Source organism: Coregonus clupeaformis, chromosome 13, assembly GCF_020615455.1.
Source record: "Coregonus clupeaformis isolate EN_2021a chromosome 13, ASM2061545v1, whole genome shotgun sequence".
NCBI lineage: Eukaryota > Metazoa > Chordata > Actinopteri > Salmoniformes > Salmonidae > Coregonus > Coregonus clupeaformis.
In genome coordinates this window covers 52,132,864-52,153,577 of record NC_059204.1, presented here as the reverse complement: position 1 = coordinate 52,153,577, position 20,714 = coordinate 52,132,864, and the positions used below count along the sequence as shown (strand labels likewise).

At 43.0% G+C, this 20,714-nt stretch overlaps 2 protein-coding genes across 3 annotated transcripts in view; one reads left to right on the top strand and one right to left on the bottom strand.

Annotated features, from left to right (window-relative positions):
• The first annotated feature begins 28 nt into the window (after positions 1 to 28).
• On the top strand, positions 29 to 20,177 carry LOC121579722. The gene is made up of 19 exons (XM_041894561.2): positions 29 to 507; positions 980 to 1,032; positions 1,131 to 1,220; positions 2,013 to 2,137; positions 2,352 to 2,495; positions 2,642 to 2,710; positions 2,996 to 3,196; positions 3,462 to 3,558; positions 3,835 to 4,052; positions 6,068 to 6,221; positions 6,679 to 6,875; positions 7,093 to 7,210; positions 7,443 to 7,648; positions 7,839 to 7,956; positions 18,778 to 18,947; positions 19,192 to 19,289; positions 19,379 to 19,524; positions 19,679 to 19,725; positions 19,999 to 20,177. The coding sequence occupies exons 1-18, from the start codon at positions 485 to 487 to the stop codon at positions 19,711 to 19,713; spliced, it is 2,262 nt and encodes a 753-aa protein (XP_041750495.2). The 5' UTR covers positions 29 to 484; the 3' UTR covers positions 19,714 to 19,725; positions 19,999 to 20,177.
• LOC123492200 (rho guanine nucleotide exchange factor 15-like) overlaps positions 20,168 to 20,714 on the bottom strand; it is a 48,994-nt gene continuing 48,447 nt past the window's right edge. Inside the window, exon 17 of one of the 2 annotated variants that reach the window (XM_045224513.1) lies at positions 20,168 to 20,706. In XM_045224513.1, the coding sequence (XP_045080448.1) occupies positions 20,543 to 20,706 (164 nt within the window). In that variant the 3' untranslated portion in view covers positions 20,168 to 20,542. The remainder of the gene's footprint in view (positions 20,707 to 20,714) is intronic. The other variant, XM_045224514.1, reaches the window with a different exon arrangement.

The window sequence follows — 20,714 nt, the reverse complement described above, 5'->3', positions numbered from 1 at the left end:
TATACTATGACGCGGCCATTCACTTTCAATGGTAGGACCGCGGGGGAAGCGCCATGGGCGAGGGCGGAACTAAAGTTGGGAAAAGCTTAACTTTATCCAAATACTCCGGGATATCGCGATGCGAGTGACCAATCGAAGCTCACCATAGCTTCCAACCCCTACTGGATTGGCTGACAATGGCTGTTACGTGAGCATGCATGCTAGCTTGTTAGCATCCACATGATAACGAAGCTAACGTGGCGTTTCAAGCGCTGTGCTCTACCAGCTGAGCTACAGAGGACCATGTAGATACATAGCCTGTGCAATTAGGCTAATTGTTGATTCACCTGCCAGGTGTGTGGTCCCTACCAAGTCAAAATGGCGGCTGATAAGACAATGTGCCTGATTCAAGAGTACAACGAATCTGAAAGAAAAAACGAATTTTGGAATTATAAGTTAAACTTTACAAATACACAAGAATCTTGTTGTTTATGAAATCACAATCATGAAAGTTGAAAGAGTTCTCTGGTGAGCTGCTTTGGTTTTAAAATGATATTAGGCCTACGAATGTCATTGTTTTGTCCAAAGCTTTGAAGTGTAGTTGGTGTATTCAGATTTGACTGTTGTAACAGTTGCTGTATTTCATGGGTGTATTCATTACTAAAACCGTTTACTGTTTAAGAACCAAACGGAGCAAAACTAGCTTCTGTTGGACAAAATCAGGTAGGTCCTTCCCCGTTTCGTTTGCTTCAGTTTAAGAAACGTTTTGTAACAGAATCTGTGGAATGAATACACCCCAGAGCAAACATAACAAAACTGGGAGGGACTTACCGAATTTGTCCAATAAACTCTCGTTTGCTTTTCGTTTAGAGTAAATGGTTTGTTGCAAAACGTTTTGCAATAGACAAAATATTTTGCAACAGAATCACGGTAATGATTACACCCCTGGTGTCATGCCCAAGGAATTAACGTGTGTGCTGTGACTGACTTTTATTTTTAGTGTACTTTTGCTTTGCCTACTTCCCATCTATGCTACCGACACCATACCCATTGGTAAGTTGGTATCAAACCGGCATCCCTCTCTAGTCACTTCATAACCAGTGACTACCTACAGTGTACAAAGTATATGACATCCTCTTTATTTTGTGAAGGAATGTTCAGAACTGAGTGTCAGGATCGCCACTTCTGGCTGTCAGTCAAGTCAAGCCTCCTTGGTCAGAAGTTTCGGTTTGATGTTGAAGGTGAGTGAGATGATGCCTAGTATGTAACTACACTTTGAAATAGGGGTGATATGTGAATGCTTCCATACAGCCGTTACACAGTAGGTAGTGTAAAGCATAACACAGAATTTGACCAACCTTTATTCTGCGATACTTCCTCAATTCCCGACTTGTGAGACAACACGTCTTCTAAACTTCCATGTCTAGTTGCAGGGGGTTCGTTTGAATTTAGAAAATGCTCCATGATAAAAATGATATTTTTTTCTCCATGAAGTAATCCAACAATGTATGCTGCCATCTTGTTTATTTCAAATCTTCTCATTGATCGAGACAGGTGAGTATCATCCTGACATGCAGCACTTTGGGGTGGACACCCACCTGTCTCAATCACTGAGAGAAGATTTTAAATAGACAAGATGGCAGCGTACATATTGTTGGATTACTTCACGGAGCAAAACATTAATTTAATAACGGAACATTTTCTAAATTAAAGCTAACACCCTGCAACTAGACATTAAAGTTTAGAAGACGTGTTGTCTTCCAAGTTGGGAATTGAGGAAGCGTCGCCAAGTAAAGGTTGGTCGTAAATTCTCTATGCTATGCTTTACACTACCTACTGTGTAGAGGCTGTATGGAAGCATTCACATATCACTGCTGTTTCAAACTGTAGCTACCTAGTATGAGGCTTGTATCACTGCATCACATGAACAGGTCATAGAAATGTGAATTCCATGAACTGGATACCTTGCAGCTCTTATTTAGATTCTGGCATCAACTTTAACAACTTTCTTTCTTTCTCCCCCAACCAACCAGACAGCAGTGGTGTCCACACCCTCTCAGGCCAGGGGGCAGCAGAGTGTGGCTACACCATGGTGCTGGACTCCTGGGGGGACCTGGTCCTCCGTGCCTCTTACCTGGCCTGTCATGTAGACAATGAGGTGATTACTACAGTTTGGGGATTCATAACGAATAGGGAGGAGCCTCCAAAGAACAAAAACCATCAACTTTTAGTTGTGAGCGAGTGTCACACCTGTTTTTCTTGTAAGGGTTCCTAATAATTCAAGTGTGAACAAAGTTAGCATATGTGCATGAGTCAGTTTCTACATTTTAGCATTTTCGTTAGTATGCCTCCTGCTATATTATGTTCTTCAGAAAGACACTGCTTTTCGACTGCTGGTGTGGTTTGTGAACAGAGATGTTGACGGTGAGGAGACCTCCTACCCTCTCCAGCTGACCTGCCCTTTGCGCCAGCCCTGGAAACCCCGGGAGATAGTCTGTGAGGAGAACTATATGGAGGTCATGGAAACCTTTAACTTACAATGAGCTATATGTGACTGACTGTACCTTTTTTTGATTTATTGTCACCTGACATGATTTACTCTATTCATTAGGATAGAATGTATTTGTAAATTGTTGTTCAATTCTTTATCTTCCAATATTAGGTGTCTGCCATGAAAGAGGTCCCTCCTGCCAACAACAAGGGTCTGGAATGGATGACACCCCCACCTGTGGTAGGTATTCCCTTTCTCACACAGAGGCCAACGAGCGGGCCATTCATGCTTTCAAGTGCTATCCACTGGGATCAAATACACATCTTGTAGATTTATGTTTTATCTGTTGCCCAAATTTAAAATTCAATTACATTTTAGTCATTTAGCAGACGCTCTTATCCAGAGCAACTTACAGTTAGTAAGTGCATACGTTTTTCATACAATTCAATAGTTTTGTTGTTTCCCATAGCCACCTCTTTCAATGCCTTTTGAGTTCTTTGTTAATACCTTGTAATCTCTCTCCAGTGGTCGGGGGAGGGTCTGAGGGAGTGGCGTGTGGTGTTCCGGGTGCCAGGTGACCAGCAGGGGAGTGATGGAAGACCCTATATGAAAGAGAAGACCCTGCCTGTAGAGATGGCCCATCTCCTGGGCTACCACATCAACACCACAGAGACACGTGTTCTGTTGCGCTGTGCCTATGGCTCCCGGCTCGCCTACATCCTACAGGTCAGAGTGCAGGGCCAGGGCTGTAGATCTGTTTCCATTGGTATATCAATAGTGTTTTAGGTCAGTTTGCTTTGCTCTATTTCCTATGGATTACTGGTCAGATAAACCAATGCCCTTTTCACACTATTGTGACAACCTAAACCATGCTGTTCTGGCTTGGATATTTTCACAATGTCCTCTCCAGTTCAGTTCCAGCAACTGTCCAGTGCAGCTCGACTCGGTTCTGCTTGGCTAAGTAATGTGAAATCTTTTCTAACTATTTCAGGAGAAAGGCATCGAGGTGGAGGTGGTCAGTGCCACCGTTCTTTACAAACACCACTGGACACTTATAAGAGTGGACACCTCGGTTGCTTGCACCACAAGTACGTCTCTTTTGATCATTGGAAAATAGTCGGTTCATAACTGAATTTCATTAATGTAACTGAATGCATAATATGTGAACATAACCCCATTTGCCTCTAACCTGGTCCCAGATCTGTTTGTGTGGTCTTGCCAACATCTATGATCATTGTCACGCCAAACACAGCTGGCCATAACCATAAGAGTTGGCAAGACCGCACAAACCGATCTGGGATCAGGTCTAATTTGCCTCTACAGCAGTTTTAGTACCTTCTTACCCCCTCCTCTTTCTTCTCCAGACAAGGCCTCCATGGATGGGAAGCATGTTCTGTGGAGGTTCCCCAAGGTGCTGTCCCCCCTGGTGCAGCCCCCCTTCAGAGACAGGGGTCTGAGGGTGGGCGTGGAGGGACGTTACCTGAGCGACTGTGTGGCCCGTCAGAGAGGATATGACGTACAGGAACAGGATGGAGCTGTGGAGATCAGGATTCCATTTGGTGCAGAAGGTGGCTACATCAAGGTATTACAGACAGAAGGAGATGGATCTTTAATGTCACAGTTGGTTTTTGGTTCTTATCCCAGTTTTAATCATGAACTGCACTTAGTTAATTTCCAAACAAATACAGTTGGTATGTCAGTGAAGTATTGATTATTTTATGATTCTCCAATAATTCATTGTATCAACTATTTTAGTGAAGAAATGGTTGGCTTGATTTGTCTCCTTGAAGTGTGAGTAGGCACCTGACAAACATGCGCACCTGACAAACGCTTCTGTGAAGTCAAAACTTTGTGAATTTGGTGGGGAATAAAACACTCAGAAGCAGCATACAGTGCTTGCTTGAAAGTATGTGAACCCCTTGTGCAATCAGATGTTTTCAGTTTTTACCATGAAATCTAAATTTAATCAGAACATTTTTGATCTGACATAACAGGTTTATATTTACCAATACCATAGTAGAAAAACAAAATTAAAAAGGAATTAGTGCAGGTGCAAAAATAAAGATAAGTGAACCCCAAGTTGCATTGGTTAAATCAAGTAGGTAGTAGAATCAGGTGGGTAGATAATTAGCTACCAGATGAACCAATCAAAGGAGAGATCGTTAGGAAAGAGTTTGGGCAGGACTCTGATAAATAGAGATAAGAAACCTGGTCAGTTTGGTGTGACCCATCCAGGTGAATGCAAAGCACACCATGCCGAGAGGAAATGAGATCAGAGGACATCAGGACGAGGGTAGTGAGAGCACATCAGTCTGGGGAAGGCTATAAACTCATCAAAAAAATATTTGAGCTCAATCAGTCCACTGTGAGGCAAATAATTTACAAATGGAGAGCATTTAACATGACAGCAACTCGGCCTAGTGGACACCCTTCCAAAATATCCCCAAGAGCAACAAGAACAATAATAAATCAGGTAAAAGCCAACCCAAACATAACATCTAGAGATTTGCAGACCTCCCTTGGTGCATCTCAGGTAACTGTGCATGCTTCAACAATAAGAACGCTGAATCGAAATGCCATTCATGGGAGGGTTGCTAGGAAGAAGCCTCTGCTGTCAAAAAATAACCAAACAGCCCGTCTTAACTTTGCCAGACCACCTGGACAAACCTGAAGGTTTCTGGAAGTCCATTCTCTGGACCGGTGAGTCCAAAATTGACCTTTTTGGTCATAATGAACACTGCTATGTTTGGCGAGAACCCAACACTGCCTACCACCAAAAAAAAACGTATCCCAACAGTCAAGCATGGTGGGGGGAATGTCAAGATCTGGGGCTGCTTTTCCTCCTCTGGATCTGGACGACTCCACATCATTAAGGGAACCATGAATTCTGAGGTACACCAGGAGATTCTTGAAGAGAACGTCAGGCCATCAGTCAAGGAGCTAAAGCTGGGCCGAAAACGGGTCTTCCAACAAGACAACGACCCAAAACATTCAACAAAATCTACCAAAGAATGGCTCAGGAGAAAGATTTGTGTTTTGGATTGGCCAAGTCAGTCCTGACCTAAATCTAATCGAGATGCTGTGGCAGGACATGAAGTGGGCAGTTCATGCCAGACACCCCTCAAACCTCACTCAATTGGCTGAGTTCTGTAAGGAGGAGTGAGCAAGAATCCCTCAAAACAAATGTCAGACTGATTTACTGGCTATAGGAGATGTTTAGTCCAAGTTATCGTGGCTAATGGAGGTGCCACAAGCTATTGACTGAAGGGGTTCACATATGTGTTGCACAAAATGGAGTTTCTGTAAAATAAACCACTTTTGTTAAATAAACAATGAAGATATACTTTTTTGTTTCTGTCATTTACTTGGAATGTCTTTGTTACAAATTGGGATTTAGATAAGGATTTTCTTTATTTTAATATTTTATAGCAAAATAATGACCAGCCCTGAAGGCTTCACATACTTTCAAGCAGCACTGTATGTGTCCCAGCCTCTTCCTTCTTTGATTTGTCTCCTTGGAGCTGCAGCTTCATATTATGGTTTTCATAATGCCATTGATTTAATTGATGTTGCCTTAACCAATACTCTCTCCCTCAGAGCCAGGTGGTGGATGGCCAGTACTCCCAGTCTTATTTCATTGACCTGTTCTACATGCACCAGTGGGAGGATTCTCAGTGGGCCCACACTGAATACCGCTCCTTTAGACCCCTTTCAATCATCCATCTGCCTCAGACACCGATCCTTATCAACGGCAAGTAGTTGTCATACTATACAAATTAAAAATAAAGTTGCACATCTCCATTCTGTCGCTTTGGCCAACGTTTCACTTAAGAGCTTCCATTAGGACAAAGTTTCCCAAACTCGGTCCTGGCTGACTCAAATAACCAAGTAATCATCAAGCTTTTACTATTTGCATCAGCTGCGTAGTGCCAAAACTTGCACCCGGGGGACGGGACGCTGCGTAATGCCAAAACTTGCACCCGGGGGACGGGATGCCAGGACAGGACCAAGTTTGGGGAAACTCTGCATCAGGGTGTGCTCATCCATGTTTGACGTCTTGCCAACTCCTATGGTCGTCGTCTGACAACGACATGAGCATAGGAGTTGGCAAGACTGCACAAACGGATCTGGAACCAGGTTAACGTCCACCAACATGTTAATGAGAGAACATTCCATCCTGTAAGTTATGACTGTTCTTCCTCCTGCAGAAACCAATCCCTCTGAGGGACAGTTCTCTGTGTCTCTGGGCTTGTTCCCCCGTGACGTGTCTCTGTCCAACATCACCGTGGGGGACCAGTCCATGGCAGAGCAGCTAGGGGTTTACCTCTCACAGGTCCCCTTCCCCAATGGGACCCATGCCTACCAACTGAAGACCCCCTTCTCACACCGTCTGGTCTCTCAGAAGGTGAGGGTGCAGCATGTTAGTACCAGTCAGTGTGATACTAGAAACACTGAAGCAGTTCATATATGAGAAGAAGAAACAGTGAAACTGCTCTGTGTGTGTGTGTAAGGGAACTTGTCTATGCTAAGCATGGCTAACATCCACATGAATGTTCAATACTAAAGCTATGACCTTAGACTACATCTTTTTCACTGATATCCTCCTGTCTCTGGTCCTATAGTATCTCGGGCAGGGGTACAGGAGGTACAGTCTGGCAGTGACCTTTACCCTTTCCATCTCCCCCCACTCTGACCTGTATCACTACCCTGCCACCGTGGAGGCTGTCATACAGGATGTTGGTATGTATAAATCGCATGCGTTCCCATACAAGCACAGGAAATTCTGCTTTCAATGTTATCCTGGATGATGATAACATTGTGCACCTTGCCTGTGTTAGCCCCTCTGTGAGCTTATAAGGTTAAATGAAACTCAAAAGGTAGGCTGCTGTAAGATAGGCTAACACCTGAAACTATTCCCTGACTTGAATTATGTCTATCCATCCATCAAACCTTCTAACCCATCCGTCCGCAGTCCTGCCCAGAGTGGAGGGGGGGTGCTCCGATAAAGGGGTGCGTCTGCAGCTGCACTACGGAAACATGGACACCCAGTGGGAGGTGTACGTGGGGGGTCGCAGGCTTGACTGGGAGCTGGTGGAGTTGGGCGACTACGCCCTGGAGTCCAGGCAGGACTACTTCAGTGTGGTGATCCCTCTTTACGGCCTTGGCATGGCCTACGAGGTGAGCGGACTAAGCCAGTTTAGCTGTTGGGTTCTATTTGTTATGGGTGGCAATGTATGTTTCTATAGGGGGTATAACAAAATCGAATCAAAGTGGCTCTATACCCATATTTAGCCTTCATCTCTTGATCCCAGCCTGCGCCTCGTTTTTGCTCTTGCTCTCTCGCTCTCCGTCTCTGTCTCTCTGTCAGGGTCTGACTTTGCAGGGGCTGGTGGTAACTGTGAGAGTGACAGTGGAGGACAGAGAGACGGCCATAGAGGAGCACACCTTCACCCAGCGCTGTGTCTTCCTTGTGAAGGAACTACTGGGTAAAACAACCAATGCATTTACGGTACCATTCTACATACATCCATATTATACCGTGCATTCGGAAAGTATTCAGACCCCTTGACTTTTTCCACATTTTGTTACGTTACAGCCTTATTCTAAAATTTATTAAATACATTTTTTTCCTCATCAATCTATACACAATACCCCATAATGACAAAGCGAAAACAGGTTTTTAGACATGTATTACAAATAAAAAAACATACCTTATTTACATAAGTATTCAGACCCTTTGCTATGAGACTCGAAATTGAGCTTAGCTGCATCTTGATTCCATTGATAGTCCTTGATGTTTCTACAACTTGATTGGAGTCCACCTGTGGTAAATTAAATTGATTGGACATGATTTGGAAAGGCACACACCTGTCTAAATAAGGTCCCACACTTGACAGTGCATGCCAGAGCAAAAACCAAGCCATGAGGTCGACGCAATTGTCTGTAGAGCTCCGAGACAGAATTGTGTCGAGGCACAGATCTGGGGAAGGGTACCCAAAAATGTCTGCAGCTTTGAAGGTCCCTAAGAACACAGTGGCCTCCATCATTCTTAAATGGAAGAAGTTTGGAACCACCAAGACTCTTCCTAGAGCTGGCCGCCCGGCCAAACTGGGCAATCGGGGGAGAAGGGCCTTAGTCAGGGAGGTGACCAAGAACCCGATGGGCACTCTGACAGAGCTCCAGAGTTCCTCTGTGGAAATGGGAGAACCTTCCAGAAGGTCAACCATCTCTGCAGCACTCCACCAATCAGGCCTTTATGGTAGAGTGGCCAGACGGAAGCCACTCCTCAGTAAAAGGCGCATGACAGCCCGCTTGGAGTTTGCCAAAAGGCACCTAAAGCACTCTCAGACCAGGAGAAACAAGATTCTCTGGTCTGATGAAACCAAGATTGAACTCTTTGGCCTGAATGCCAAGTGTCACATCTGGAGGAAACCTGGCATCATCCCTACGGTGAAGCGTGGTGGCAGCATCATGCTGTAGGGATGTTTTTCAGCGGCAGGGACTTGGAGACTAGTCAGGATCGAGGGAAAGATGAATGGAGCAAAGTACATTGAGATCCTTGATGAAAACCTGCTCCAGGAAGGTTCACCTTCCAACAGGACAATGACCCTAAGCACACAGCCAAGACAACGCAGCAGTAGCTTTGGGACAAGTCTCTGAATGTCCTTGAGTGGCCCAGCCAGAGCCCGGAATTGAACCCGATCGAACATCTCCTCTGGAGAGACCTGAAAATAGCTGTGCAGTGACGCTCCCCATCCAACCTGACAGAGCTTGAGAGGATCTGCAGAGAAGAATGGGAGAAACTCCCCAAATACAGGTGTGCCAAGCTTGTAGCTTCATACCCAAGAAGACTCGAGGCTATAATCACTGCCAAAGGTGCTTTGACAAAGTACTGAGTAAAGGGTCTGAATACTAATGTAAATGTGATATTTCTGTTTTTATTTGTAATACATTTGCAAAAATGTCTAAACCAGTTTTTGCTTTGTCATAATGGGATATTGAGGGAATATTTAAATATATATATATTTTAGAATAAGGCTGTAGTGTAACAATGTGGAAAAAGTCAAGGGGTCTGAATACTTTCCGAATGCACTGTATATAATACGCTAAGGATTATAAACTGCGGGAGGATCTCCTCTTACAATGCCGTGCCGATTTTCTTCATTGTAGGCTCAAAAGAAGCACGTCATCCTCCCACATGGTATTATCCACATTATATTCCGCTGTGGTTTGTGTTTTTGTTGGTTTTCCTGTTTTTTGTGTTTGGAATGCCACAGTTACTGTAGCATCATGCTGCCAATAGTTCCAGCCGGTATTCGCATAATAATATGGAATCGACCACGCCCACTAATTGGGGTAAACCGACATGTTTTCCTAAAAAGAGGCAACTTCGTTGTTGTTTTTTTGTTTTGTTATACAGAAATAACAAAACGTGCCGAAAAGCTGCAGTGTTATTGTTCATTGTACAGTACATGTAGCCAGGTCAAAAATCCCCACCTACGGTTCGCAATGCTCCCATGTAGGGAAATAGAGCCTGCGAGAAGAGCCCTGTGGCTTCAGGCTATTTGGTGTGGGAGACTGGGAAATATGGGGACGCCCTGTCCAAGTAGGCTACACGTAGCTGAGTGTGTGTGGAAAACATTTCATCACAGGTCCGTTTGGAACTCCACTCACTACTTGTAGCTGTACTGTCTGTTTGTGTTGTTGGTCTTGGCTAGCTTAATGTTCCGGTCGGTAGCTAGCTGCTAGCATAGTCTTGAAAAGGGGCATAAAGAAGTTAAGTGAGTTTGTGTTTATACAGGAACTCCCGCCCTCACCTACCATCAATCAATCATGTCAATGCGGAGTTATACGGAGCCCTGCGCATTGTAACAAAATGTGAGCGGTGCACGGCGATGTGGTACGGAGCTCAATTTGGTCTCTGTGTGCCTCTGGAGGCTCCGCATTCGCGTCACACCATCCATACTCCACCTCCCACCACATTTTCAGATCAAGCATAAATTAGCTCTTAGACAGGCCGGGTAACCTACCTGACCTAACCGTCCCCTAGGGATTAACATGGGTAACCGGGATCCCTGGACTGTCCCGGGAACACTACACATTTCCCAAAAAATAAAATGACAAGACCCAGGAAATTACATTTTCCCACAATGTCACAGGAAGAGTATCCGCTGCTTTTGCAACAGCTAATGGGGATCCTAATAAAATAACAAATAATGCAATTTCACAAAATACACAACATGCACAGCAGCAGATTAGCAAAACATTTAATAGCACATTATCCTAGCAGGTTGTTGCATGGAAGCCCGGCGTATTTACTTTGCATAAAGTCGCCATAAATTCAAAATGCATGCGTAATTGACACTGCCGGACTGCACACGGGACCCAAATGCAGTTAATAAACCCTACAGGGAACCCCTAGCCTATAAAATAATGTGTTCCTCTTTTTGAGCTGTTGTGACTCTTCAGACAGTCACAAATTTGATAGGCCTATGCACAATTCACTACATGGGCATCTCTTTCACAGACATGAAGTCTGCAACAATTCAGAGAGGCATGAGGGAAAATTCTATCGACCTATCCAGTACCAATCCCACTGAAACCCCAACCAGTGGGTTGGTATAGAATGTGTGATCAACAAACTGTATGAGATTAGATATGGATATCTTTTAAAATCCCTTTGAAAATGTCCTATGTGGCGTTGATATGAGTCAGAAGTAGTTATTCTAGTGTCAAAATTGACTACGAAGTGTAAATAGGATAATTTTGGTAATAAAGTCAGTCTCGTTTTAAAACTGAGTTTGGAACATCCGTGCGTCACAATGGGGAAATTGAGGTTGGGTTTTGATTTGACGATGTCCATTTGCCCACTAACATGGGTATTTTGTATTTTATTAGGATCCCCAATAGCTGTTGCGAAAGCAGCAGCTGCTCTTCTTGGGTTCCACACAAAACATGAAACGTGACATAATACAGAACATTAATAGACAAGAACAGCTCAAGGACAGACTACATCAATTTTTAAAAGGCACACGTAGCCTACATATCAATACATACACACAAACTATCTAGGTCAAATAGGGGAGAGGCGTTTGTTCAGTGGCTCTATAAACTAGAGTGCCTATAGAAAGTCTACACCCCCTTGAACAACTTTCACATTTTGTTGTCTAAAAATGTAATTTCAAAAGGGATTACATATTTTTATTTTTATTTTTTTGGAGGGGGGGGGCACTACACAACCTACTTCACATCTTCAAAATGAAAAAGTTATGTGAAAAATTTGATAAGTCTCCACCCCTCTGAGTTAATACTTGGTGGAAGCACCTTTGGCAGCCATTACAGCTGTGAATCATTTTCATTAAGATTCTACCAACTTTACACAACTCTTAGGGAAAATATATATATTTTTGTATTGTATTTTTTAAAATTGCTCAGGCTCAGTAAATCTGTTTGGGGATCATTGATGGACAGCGATATTTAAACCTTGTCTCTGGTTTTTCTTAAGCAGAACTGAGTCAGGACTAGACCAGTCAGGAACACTCAACACCTTTTGGAAAGCCATTCTGGTATCTTTTGCATAAAACAAATTCTGTAATTGTCCCGCAGAGAAATAAAACCCTATCCCAGGGTTAGGTTTTCAGAAGACTGAGATGGGTTTTCCTATAACTTTTTAGCTGGGCTTTGCTCCTTTCTTATTTCATTTGATCCTAACAAACTCCACAGCAGTGGTGTGTATTCATGGAAGCCAAGGGAAGCCAGGCTTCCCCAAATATTTGACCAATAGAAACATTTTAAATTATAAAGTAATTTATTTAGTTTCTCTGTGTTTTCATAACGTTCCTTCAATTCGCAAGTGGCTGAATCTCACCAGAGCACTCATCCGAGCGAGGGGAAACAGCGGCCCTCTGTCTCAGTATGTGTAGCCCATGTATCTGATTTGATTGGTGTGAAGCCAAATCTAAACTAACCCCCCCAAAGGGAGGTTAGTTTAGATTTGGCTTCACACCAATCAAATCATTTTGTCAGAAAAATGTGTCTATTTCTGGTCTGCTTGTGTTGTCCTGCAGTACCTAGCTTGCTAAATCGGCCCTTTCCTAAGCCATGGATGGGGATTTGGACTTGTGGTTTTCACTTAATTCTCTGTACAGGCCAATGATTATGACAGCGATACTGATCTAACCATAAATTCTTATATTGTGCTACTGGCCTGAGACGATTGAAGTTCAATATGTAGCCTAGTAAGCTCACGTTAACTAGCTAGCTAACTTAGCTGGTTCATTGTTGCCCATGTGAGGAAGTTAGGCTAGCAAGCATTTTAGCTAGGTAGCCTATGACAACAAACTAAAAGCGTGCTGTGTGACAAAGCCATAGACCGTTTTGCCAACATGAAAGAGAGGAGGATGGCGTTGGTGTTCAACTAGTCGACAACTAGGGTGAGTCAACTTATATTTTTTACTTGCGCGCGCACACAGAAATCAGTACCATGAACAGCAACATGATATTTAGGAACATTGATTGGACTAAATAGTTTTTGGTACGTTTTTAAGTTTGTTTTCACTGTATTACACTAAGCATATATAGCCTAGTTGATTTGATGTTTATGTTAAAATGGTGCTGGAATAGCGGAGGCAGTGCTCCTGTTGTCTTTGTGGTTCTAAATCAGTTTAGTAAACTGTAAAACATTAAATCAAATCACATTTTATTGGTCACGTGCACATATTTAGCGGATGTTATTGCAGGTGTAGCAAAATGCTTGTGCTAGCTCCAACAGTGCAGTAGTATCTAACAATTAATAATAATAATATGCCATTTCGCAGACGCTTTTATCCAACGGGATTTACAGTCATGTGTGCATACATTTTTTTTATGTATGGGTGGTCCCGGGGATGGAACCCACTACCCTGGCATTACAGGCGCCATACTCTACCAATTGAGCTACAGAGGCCCACAAGCACTCAGGACATGCGTTCAGTACCGAACTCGTTAACAACTATCAGGTTGCTAATGGCCTGGTACTCAGCGCTCTATTGTCCCTCTAACCACTCCGACATCAATGCAAATACACTCGAAAATCACATCAAACACTCATCATCAAAACAGTATCATGCTTTTAAAACTCAGCTCACTGTGATGATCAATTTGAAGAAAGAAGTTCAACAACATGTTGAAACTGAGTGGAAACATGGTCGTTGTGGATGTTGTTTCAAAGCCAAACAACTAAATGGACAGCACTTTAAGGTTATGATTAAATCAAAACACCCATAAGCATACAGTGCCTTTTAGAAAGTATTCATACCCCTTGACTTATTCTACATTTTGTTGTGTTACAGCCTGAATTCATATATTCGACCATATTTTCAGATCAAGCATAAATTGGCTCGGAGTCGTGCATGTCAATGCAATAGAATCTTACTCCAATGCACTCTGCCTACAAGAAAACCTCTTGCACAGTTCGTTTTGCAGAGTTCATTTTGTTTCGGTATGTTACATTAAAAGTGGCTAATATTGCGTTGATTCGAGCACAATTCACACAGCAGCGCTAAACGTTTGATAGGGGAAAACTCTAGAACGTTGAGTGAAGTTCAATCTCGTGCTTCTCTGTCCGGGCTGAAATTTCATCTGCATGGCAGTCCGAGGGGAGCTCAGTTTAGAGGGAACATTGCGCAGCACCCCTCTTATTTGTGGAGAACCCTGGCTTAGTGATCATATATTGAGTTTTTGAAACCAAGTGAAGGGCCACATACTATACGTGTGACAAAACATGTGAAGCCTTTATTCATTTTCACATTGACACGCAACTACTAGTGTACTGTAGGTGTACATATGCTTGCAGAACAATTCTACCCTTGTACCATCTCTACCCTTTTGTGAGCACATTTTTCACAATTTTCACACAATTTATATAATTTATAACATCACAGACACACGCACAGATCCTGCATCTCTACCCTTATAAAGTACAATCAAACTTAGTCACTATGTAAACTTAAAAACAGATATTATATGACTGGAGACATGCAAAATGTAACAGCAGATGTGTAAAGTATTTTTTTAAGGATTATAAAATTTGAGTGAAACATATGGTAAGTGCATCCGTTTAATTTGGAATGGTCTGTTTTTGAAAGCATATTAAGGAGAAATTCTCATCTTCATTGTGAGACATATTTACAGTTATCCAATCACCTCAGCCCAAATCTGACTGATTTAGTTATTACCTGTATCCAAGTGCTTTGCTGGATAATTCTCACTGCATAACCATCACCATGAAAAAGTATAATCCTTGCCTACCCCAGTCATGGATATTCGAGTTTTGATGTGAACAATGGGTCTGGTCATCTCTCTTGGCAAGGGCATCAAAGTCTGGTGTCATCTTTGATGTAGAGATTCTCAGAACAGCTGACAAGTGGTGACGGGATTTGTTATAATTAATGACTGAGAACGTTTGTTCACACACCTATGTGGACCCGAATAAAACAAGCATCCTTTGGGCGTGCTTTTTAATGTTTGGAAACTTTGTTTCATTCAGTGAGCCATATAACTGGTCTATTGTGGCTGTTTTGTACTTCTCCTTCAAGCACTGTCACATTGGGTATCGATGAGCTCCAATTGTGTGTCTGGTGGTGCTTTCTCACTGTCGAAAGACAGGGGGTATGATACAAGCTCCAGCTCAGTCTTGGTGAAGTCTGAGAAGCGGTGGGAAAACTCAGCATGCAGGTCGATCAAAGTGCTGCTCATTTGTCTGGAGAACAACATACGTTTGGCCTTGAATGCTTTCATGTTGGAATACAGTTCATGCCCAAAAACACAATTTCCCCGCAGTTTCCCTTTTAGATCGTTCAGATGCCCCAATATGTCCACACCGAAAGCAAAGTCATCCAGCCAGTCTGTGTCTTTCAACTCGGAGAAGTCGTCAGCTTTACCAACCATATCAAGGAAAATACCTATCTTCCCTCTCATTTGAATTTACATTTACGTCATTTAGCAGACACTCTTATCCAGAGCGACTTACAAATTGGTGCATTCACCTTATAGCCAGTGGGATAACCACTTTACAATATATATTAAACCATTTTTTGGGGGGTGTGGTAAGTGGGGGGTAGAAGGATTACTTTATCCTATCCCAGGTATTCCTTAAAGAGGTGGGGTTTCAAGTGTCTCTGGAAGGTGGTGAATGACTCTGCTGTCCTGGCATTGTGAGGGAGCTTGTTCCACCATTGGGGTGCCAGAGCAGTGAACCGTTTTGACTGGGCTGAGTAGGAACTGTGCTTCCGCAGAGGTAGGGGGGCCAGCAGGCCAGTGGTGGATGAACGCAATGCCCTTGTTTGGGTGTAGGGACTGATCAGAGCCTGAAGGTACGGAGGTGCCGTTCCCCTCACAGCTCCGTAGGCAAGCACCATGGTCTTGTAGCAGATGCGAGCTTCAACTGGAAGCCAGTGGAGTGTGCGGAGGAGCGGGGTGACGTGAGAGAACATGGGAAGGTTGAATACCAGACGGGCTGCGGCATTCTGGATGAGTTGTAGGGGTTTAATGGCACAGGCAGGGAGCCCAGCAAACAGCGAGTTGCAGTAATCCAGAATGGTACAACAAGTCCTGGTGCTCTGCCTCTGTGTCATTGAGCAGCTGAATGAACTGACCATGGTTAAGCCCCCTTGCCCATATAAAGTTAACAAGTTTTACAACCACTTTGACATTTTCCAGCTTTAACACATTTTTAGCACGCTTGCCTGAAAAAGAACGATTGAGATTTATATTCCTTAAAAACAGCAACACTTTCTTGGCATATCAGCCTTATGTTCAATATTAGTAAAAAACATATTTTGCTGTCCATTCTTCTTTAAACACATGACATTCAGTCTACTTTTCTCATTTTCGCAGCACTAATTTTTAATGTCAAAAGTCGTCAAGCAATGAAGTGGCTTTGATGACTGAGCGCATTCTGAATCTGACTGTAGGCCCAAATACAGAGCGCGTTGCAAGGCTACAGCGCCATCTATTGGAGGTTGTTTGTAGATAATGGAATGAGTAATTTTAGGCCCAAAATCGTAACTGAAATATAATAATATTAACTACATTTAAAAGGCGTCTCGCGGGCCAGATTGAAGTGCCCGGCGGGCCGGATGCGGGCTGTACTTTATGTTAGTAATCTCCTTAAGAACAAACATGAGTACGTATCTTTCCATAATTTACCTAAGGAAGAAAAACAAGCTTTGCTTGATTTACAGTCGGATACGGCAGTCCTTACCCGCCCCTGCTGATAAGGGTGGGTCGGTTGTACTCATGGATAGGACAGTTTATGTAAATTAGTGTCATAGACAACTGCTTGACAACACCTTTTATCCTGACGAAGGGTACTGCTATGGGATCCCCTATGGCTACTAACTATGCTAATTTGTATGTGGGTTACATTGAGAAACAGTCAATTCTCAATCCCTCTCAAAAAATGTTTTTTTGCCTAACATTATTATTTGGAAACATTGGTGATATTTTTGTTTTACGGAGGGGTGGCGCAAAACAGCTCCAGGTGTTCCGTGCTTTTCTTAACTCTTGTTCTGAGCACCTGAGATATACTATGCGGTCTGACACGCGTCAAATCAGTTTCCTTGATCTTTTGATTTTGTATGAGGATAATGTTCTATACACTGATCTTTACAGGAAACCTAATGATCATAAGTTTGTTGAGGGCTGATGGCTATCAACCGCTTCCCTTGAAAAACAGTTTGCCCTACAGCCAATTCTGTCGAATCAAAATCATTAGCAAAAAACAGATTTCGACAGAAATTTAGCTGAGATGCAAAGAAAATTCAAGGAGAGGGGGTACAAAAATGGTCAGATCAATACTGCCATTGAGAAAATCCAAAACAAATCGAAACATCTCTTTTTAAGGACAGTCTAGCAAAAATAAGCATTATTGCGTTCTTACAACGTGCTATTCAATGTGCTCTGAAAAAATTAAGTGAATCGTTCACAAACATTGGCACATTCTATGATCCGATGACAGTATTGATAATGTTTTCGGACCCTCCCTTGATCGTATTCTCGCGGGGTTGAAATATCAGAGATCAATTGGTAAACTCTGATTTACCACCCCAAAATACCCCGGCACAACATCTATTTGCGCCTCTACGGGATGGAAACTACAAGTGTAATGGCTGTGCTCAATGCAATGGCACTTACAAATGTAGGTCCTCCAAACACCCTCAAACAGGGAAACAGATCCCAATCAAAGGTGTTATTACGTGCTCCACTAAGGCAGTTATTTATCTTATAACTTGTCCTTGTGGTAAAAATGTGTGTGAAACGAAGCGCAAATTAAAAGTAAGAATCTCTGAACACCATTAGGTGCAAAAACTCGACATACCCAGTTGCGGCCCACTTTTTAGAAGCTATTTCGTCCCTTCGCTATATTGGCATCGAACATTACATTTACATGTTAGTTATTTAGCAGACGGTCTGATCCAGAGCGACTTACAGTTAGTGAGTGCATACATTTTCATACTGGTCCCCCGTGGGAATCGAACCCACAACCCTGGCGTTGCAAGCGCCATGCTTTACCAACTGAGCTACACGGGACTACATGTCACCCTCCCTAGGAGAGGGGGTGACCTTGCCAATTTATTGTTAAAACGAGAGGACGCCTGGATCTTTCATTTAAAGACCCTTGCTCCCTTCAGTCTCAACGTAGACTTTGATCTGAAGCAATGCTTGTGATTATTGTGTCTTTGCTATCCATTGTAAATATTTGTTGGCCTATGTAGCCAAATTGTATCTATGATCGTATGTTATCCATTCATGCTTTTTTATGTTCTAGTTACAGTATATCTTTAAATAAACCAATGAAATCAAGCCACACCCGGCCATGATTAGACATCTGTGTGTGTGTCCTTTCAAAGTATATAAACTAGTGACCCGCAGTGTTTGTCATTATACCCTGATGAAGACCGCTTGTCTGTCGAAACGTTGGTTATAAAAATATTGCATCTGAGCTCCTAGGGTGTGAGGCTCTCCTTTGTTCTTTTTCAAGTGTAGAGATGTTAGTCTGCTTAAATGAAAGATGGGCTTTCAAAGAACTTAACGATTTCGTCTTTTAAATATTATTAGATTTCTCTTTGACTTCAGTCTATATTATCACTAGTGATAACACTGTATATTGACTGAAGTCAAAGAAGTCTGTGGCTCCTTAAAGACATGTTATCAGTGCTCACAGGAGTTTAGAAAGTGGTCCTCCAAAAATAAATGCAATTCTATTACTACAGTGATCCTTTTGCTTTTCTGAAGTCTGGATGCTCTTCCCTTCTCTCTCCCTGCAGTGTGTCTACCAGACAGCAGGATGGTGGTGGTGGTGGATACATCCAGTGTTTCTTCAGCCGTCAACCCCCGACTAACGTCCCTGCTGGATCCCTCATGTGTTCCCATAGAGACTGATGGAGCCAGGGCTCTGTACAGCTTTTCTCTCGACTCCTGTGGCACCTCCACAACTGTGAGTGGACCGCATCTAGACTCTACAGTATCAGCAACTTTGATTGCATCTGTTCAGAAGTACCATATTAGTTTTGTAGGTCTTTTGTTGCGAGTTAGATCTGACTAAATGGAACATTTACTTTTTGATTGGTGTCATGGGATAGGGTTCGATGAAGGGAGGAGTTGAAGAACCTCTGCTCTTGTACCGTTGTTTTTGCATGCTATTCTCTCTACGACACCCGACGACTCTCTTTTCTACCCAGCTAGAGGAAGGTGACCTGGTGTACACCAATGAGGTCCGGTATTGGCCCAAAGTCCCCATAGATCTGAAGACCCTTAGCTCCCCATATCCCCACTTTAGGTGAGAATTTTTTTTCTCCACCTTTTGCAACCACATTCCAATATTTCCACTCAGTCTGTTTTTGATTGCTTGGCTTCATTCATTCATAGCATCCCAATTGGTTGCATCCACCCAGCGAATGGGACCCGTACCCTTACAATCTACCAGCCCCGGGCCCTCCCTGCCTGGCCCCACAGCCGAGCCTCTCGCTCCCACCACCATGACCCATGGGCCCAGCAACACCCCTTCATCAGAGGTGAGCTTCATCCCTCTGAACAGAATAAGGAGAAATGTCAGCTCTATTCTTGACATTTCTATCTGCAACGTTTGCCAATACTGGCCGTTTAATGCCTCTATTCAGATATGGCTACGATTGCGTTTTCAACCACTTGTCCTCTGAATCTCTATAGGAAGAAAACGTAATGGGCTACCAGCTGGAGGTTGACATCAGTAGCAGGTATGTAAATGTCTCACAGTTCAGTCTTTGCACTTTACACTGTTTAAGCATTGCTGTCTTTTACTGTTGTGCAACTTTTTATTTGAACGTTTTCTCTGGAAACATATTTTAATGTTGACTTAAAAATAATTTCCCCCAATAATTTCAATAATTAATACAACTACTATTGTACACAGCTTTGATACCTTGAAGGCATTGGAAAGAGAGGCAAATACCTATGATAGGACATTTAGTGACTATTTATCTTGTTTGTGTGTTGTATTGTATTTGCAGGCCCCCTGTCCTCTGAGGTGTACCCGTACCTATAATAAACCTGGTCACCATGATGCCGGGGGGTCCTGGCATTATCGTCGTATACTGGGCTGGCCCTGATTTGGTCCAGAGTCACAGCCCAGCCTTATACAACATCATGACACGTAATGTCTGTCTAATAAAATAATTGTGCATATAAACATGTTTATTGATTGATTTTGTCTAGGAAAGATTTCCATCAATACAGTACATCAAACAGTGGATGGGGAGCATTTGGCAGCAGGTGTAGGTAAGAGTAGTATAGCACTACTAGTTTAACCATTACAGCTACAAAAGTATATATATATGATGCACTTGAGATGAAGCTCTGTGGGTAAAAAAAAAAAAAAGTTTGTAAAAACAAGAAAAAGAGGGTTAGAGAAATCCTTGGTTTGACACAGGGTATGTCCCAAATAGCACTGTAATACCTTTTATAGTGCACTACTTTTGACAAGGACCCATTGGACATTTCTCCAAACTAGAGCACTATGTAGGGAATAGGGTGCGATTTGGGACGCACATTAAACTATGCAGGTAGTTGGTTCTTTGTGACTTTAGCTGCAGCTTGAGCGATGCGGTACTGCTCCCGAAGGTTCCTTCTCCTCAGATGCTCGTTGGTTATCTCCACCACGCTTCTGCTAGGGAACCAACCCTTCTCCCCGTCAGACAGACGCATCCCCTTGTACCAATCTGAGGGA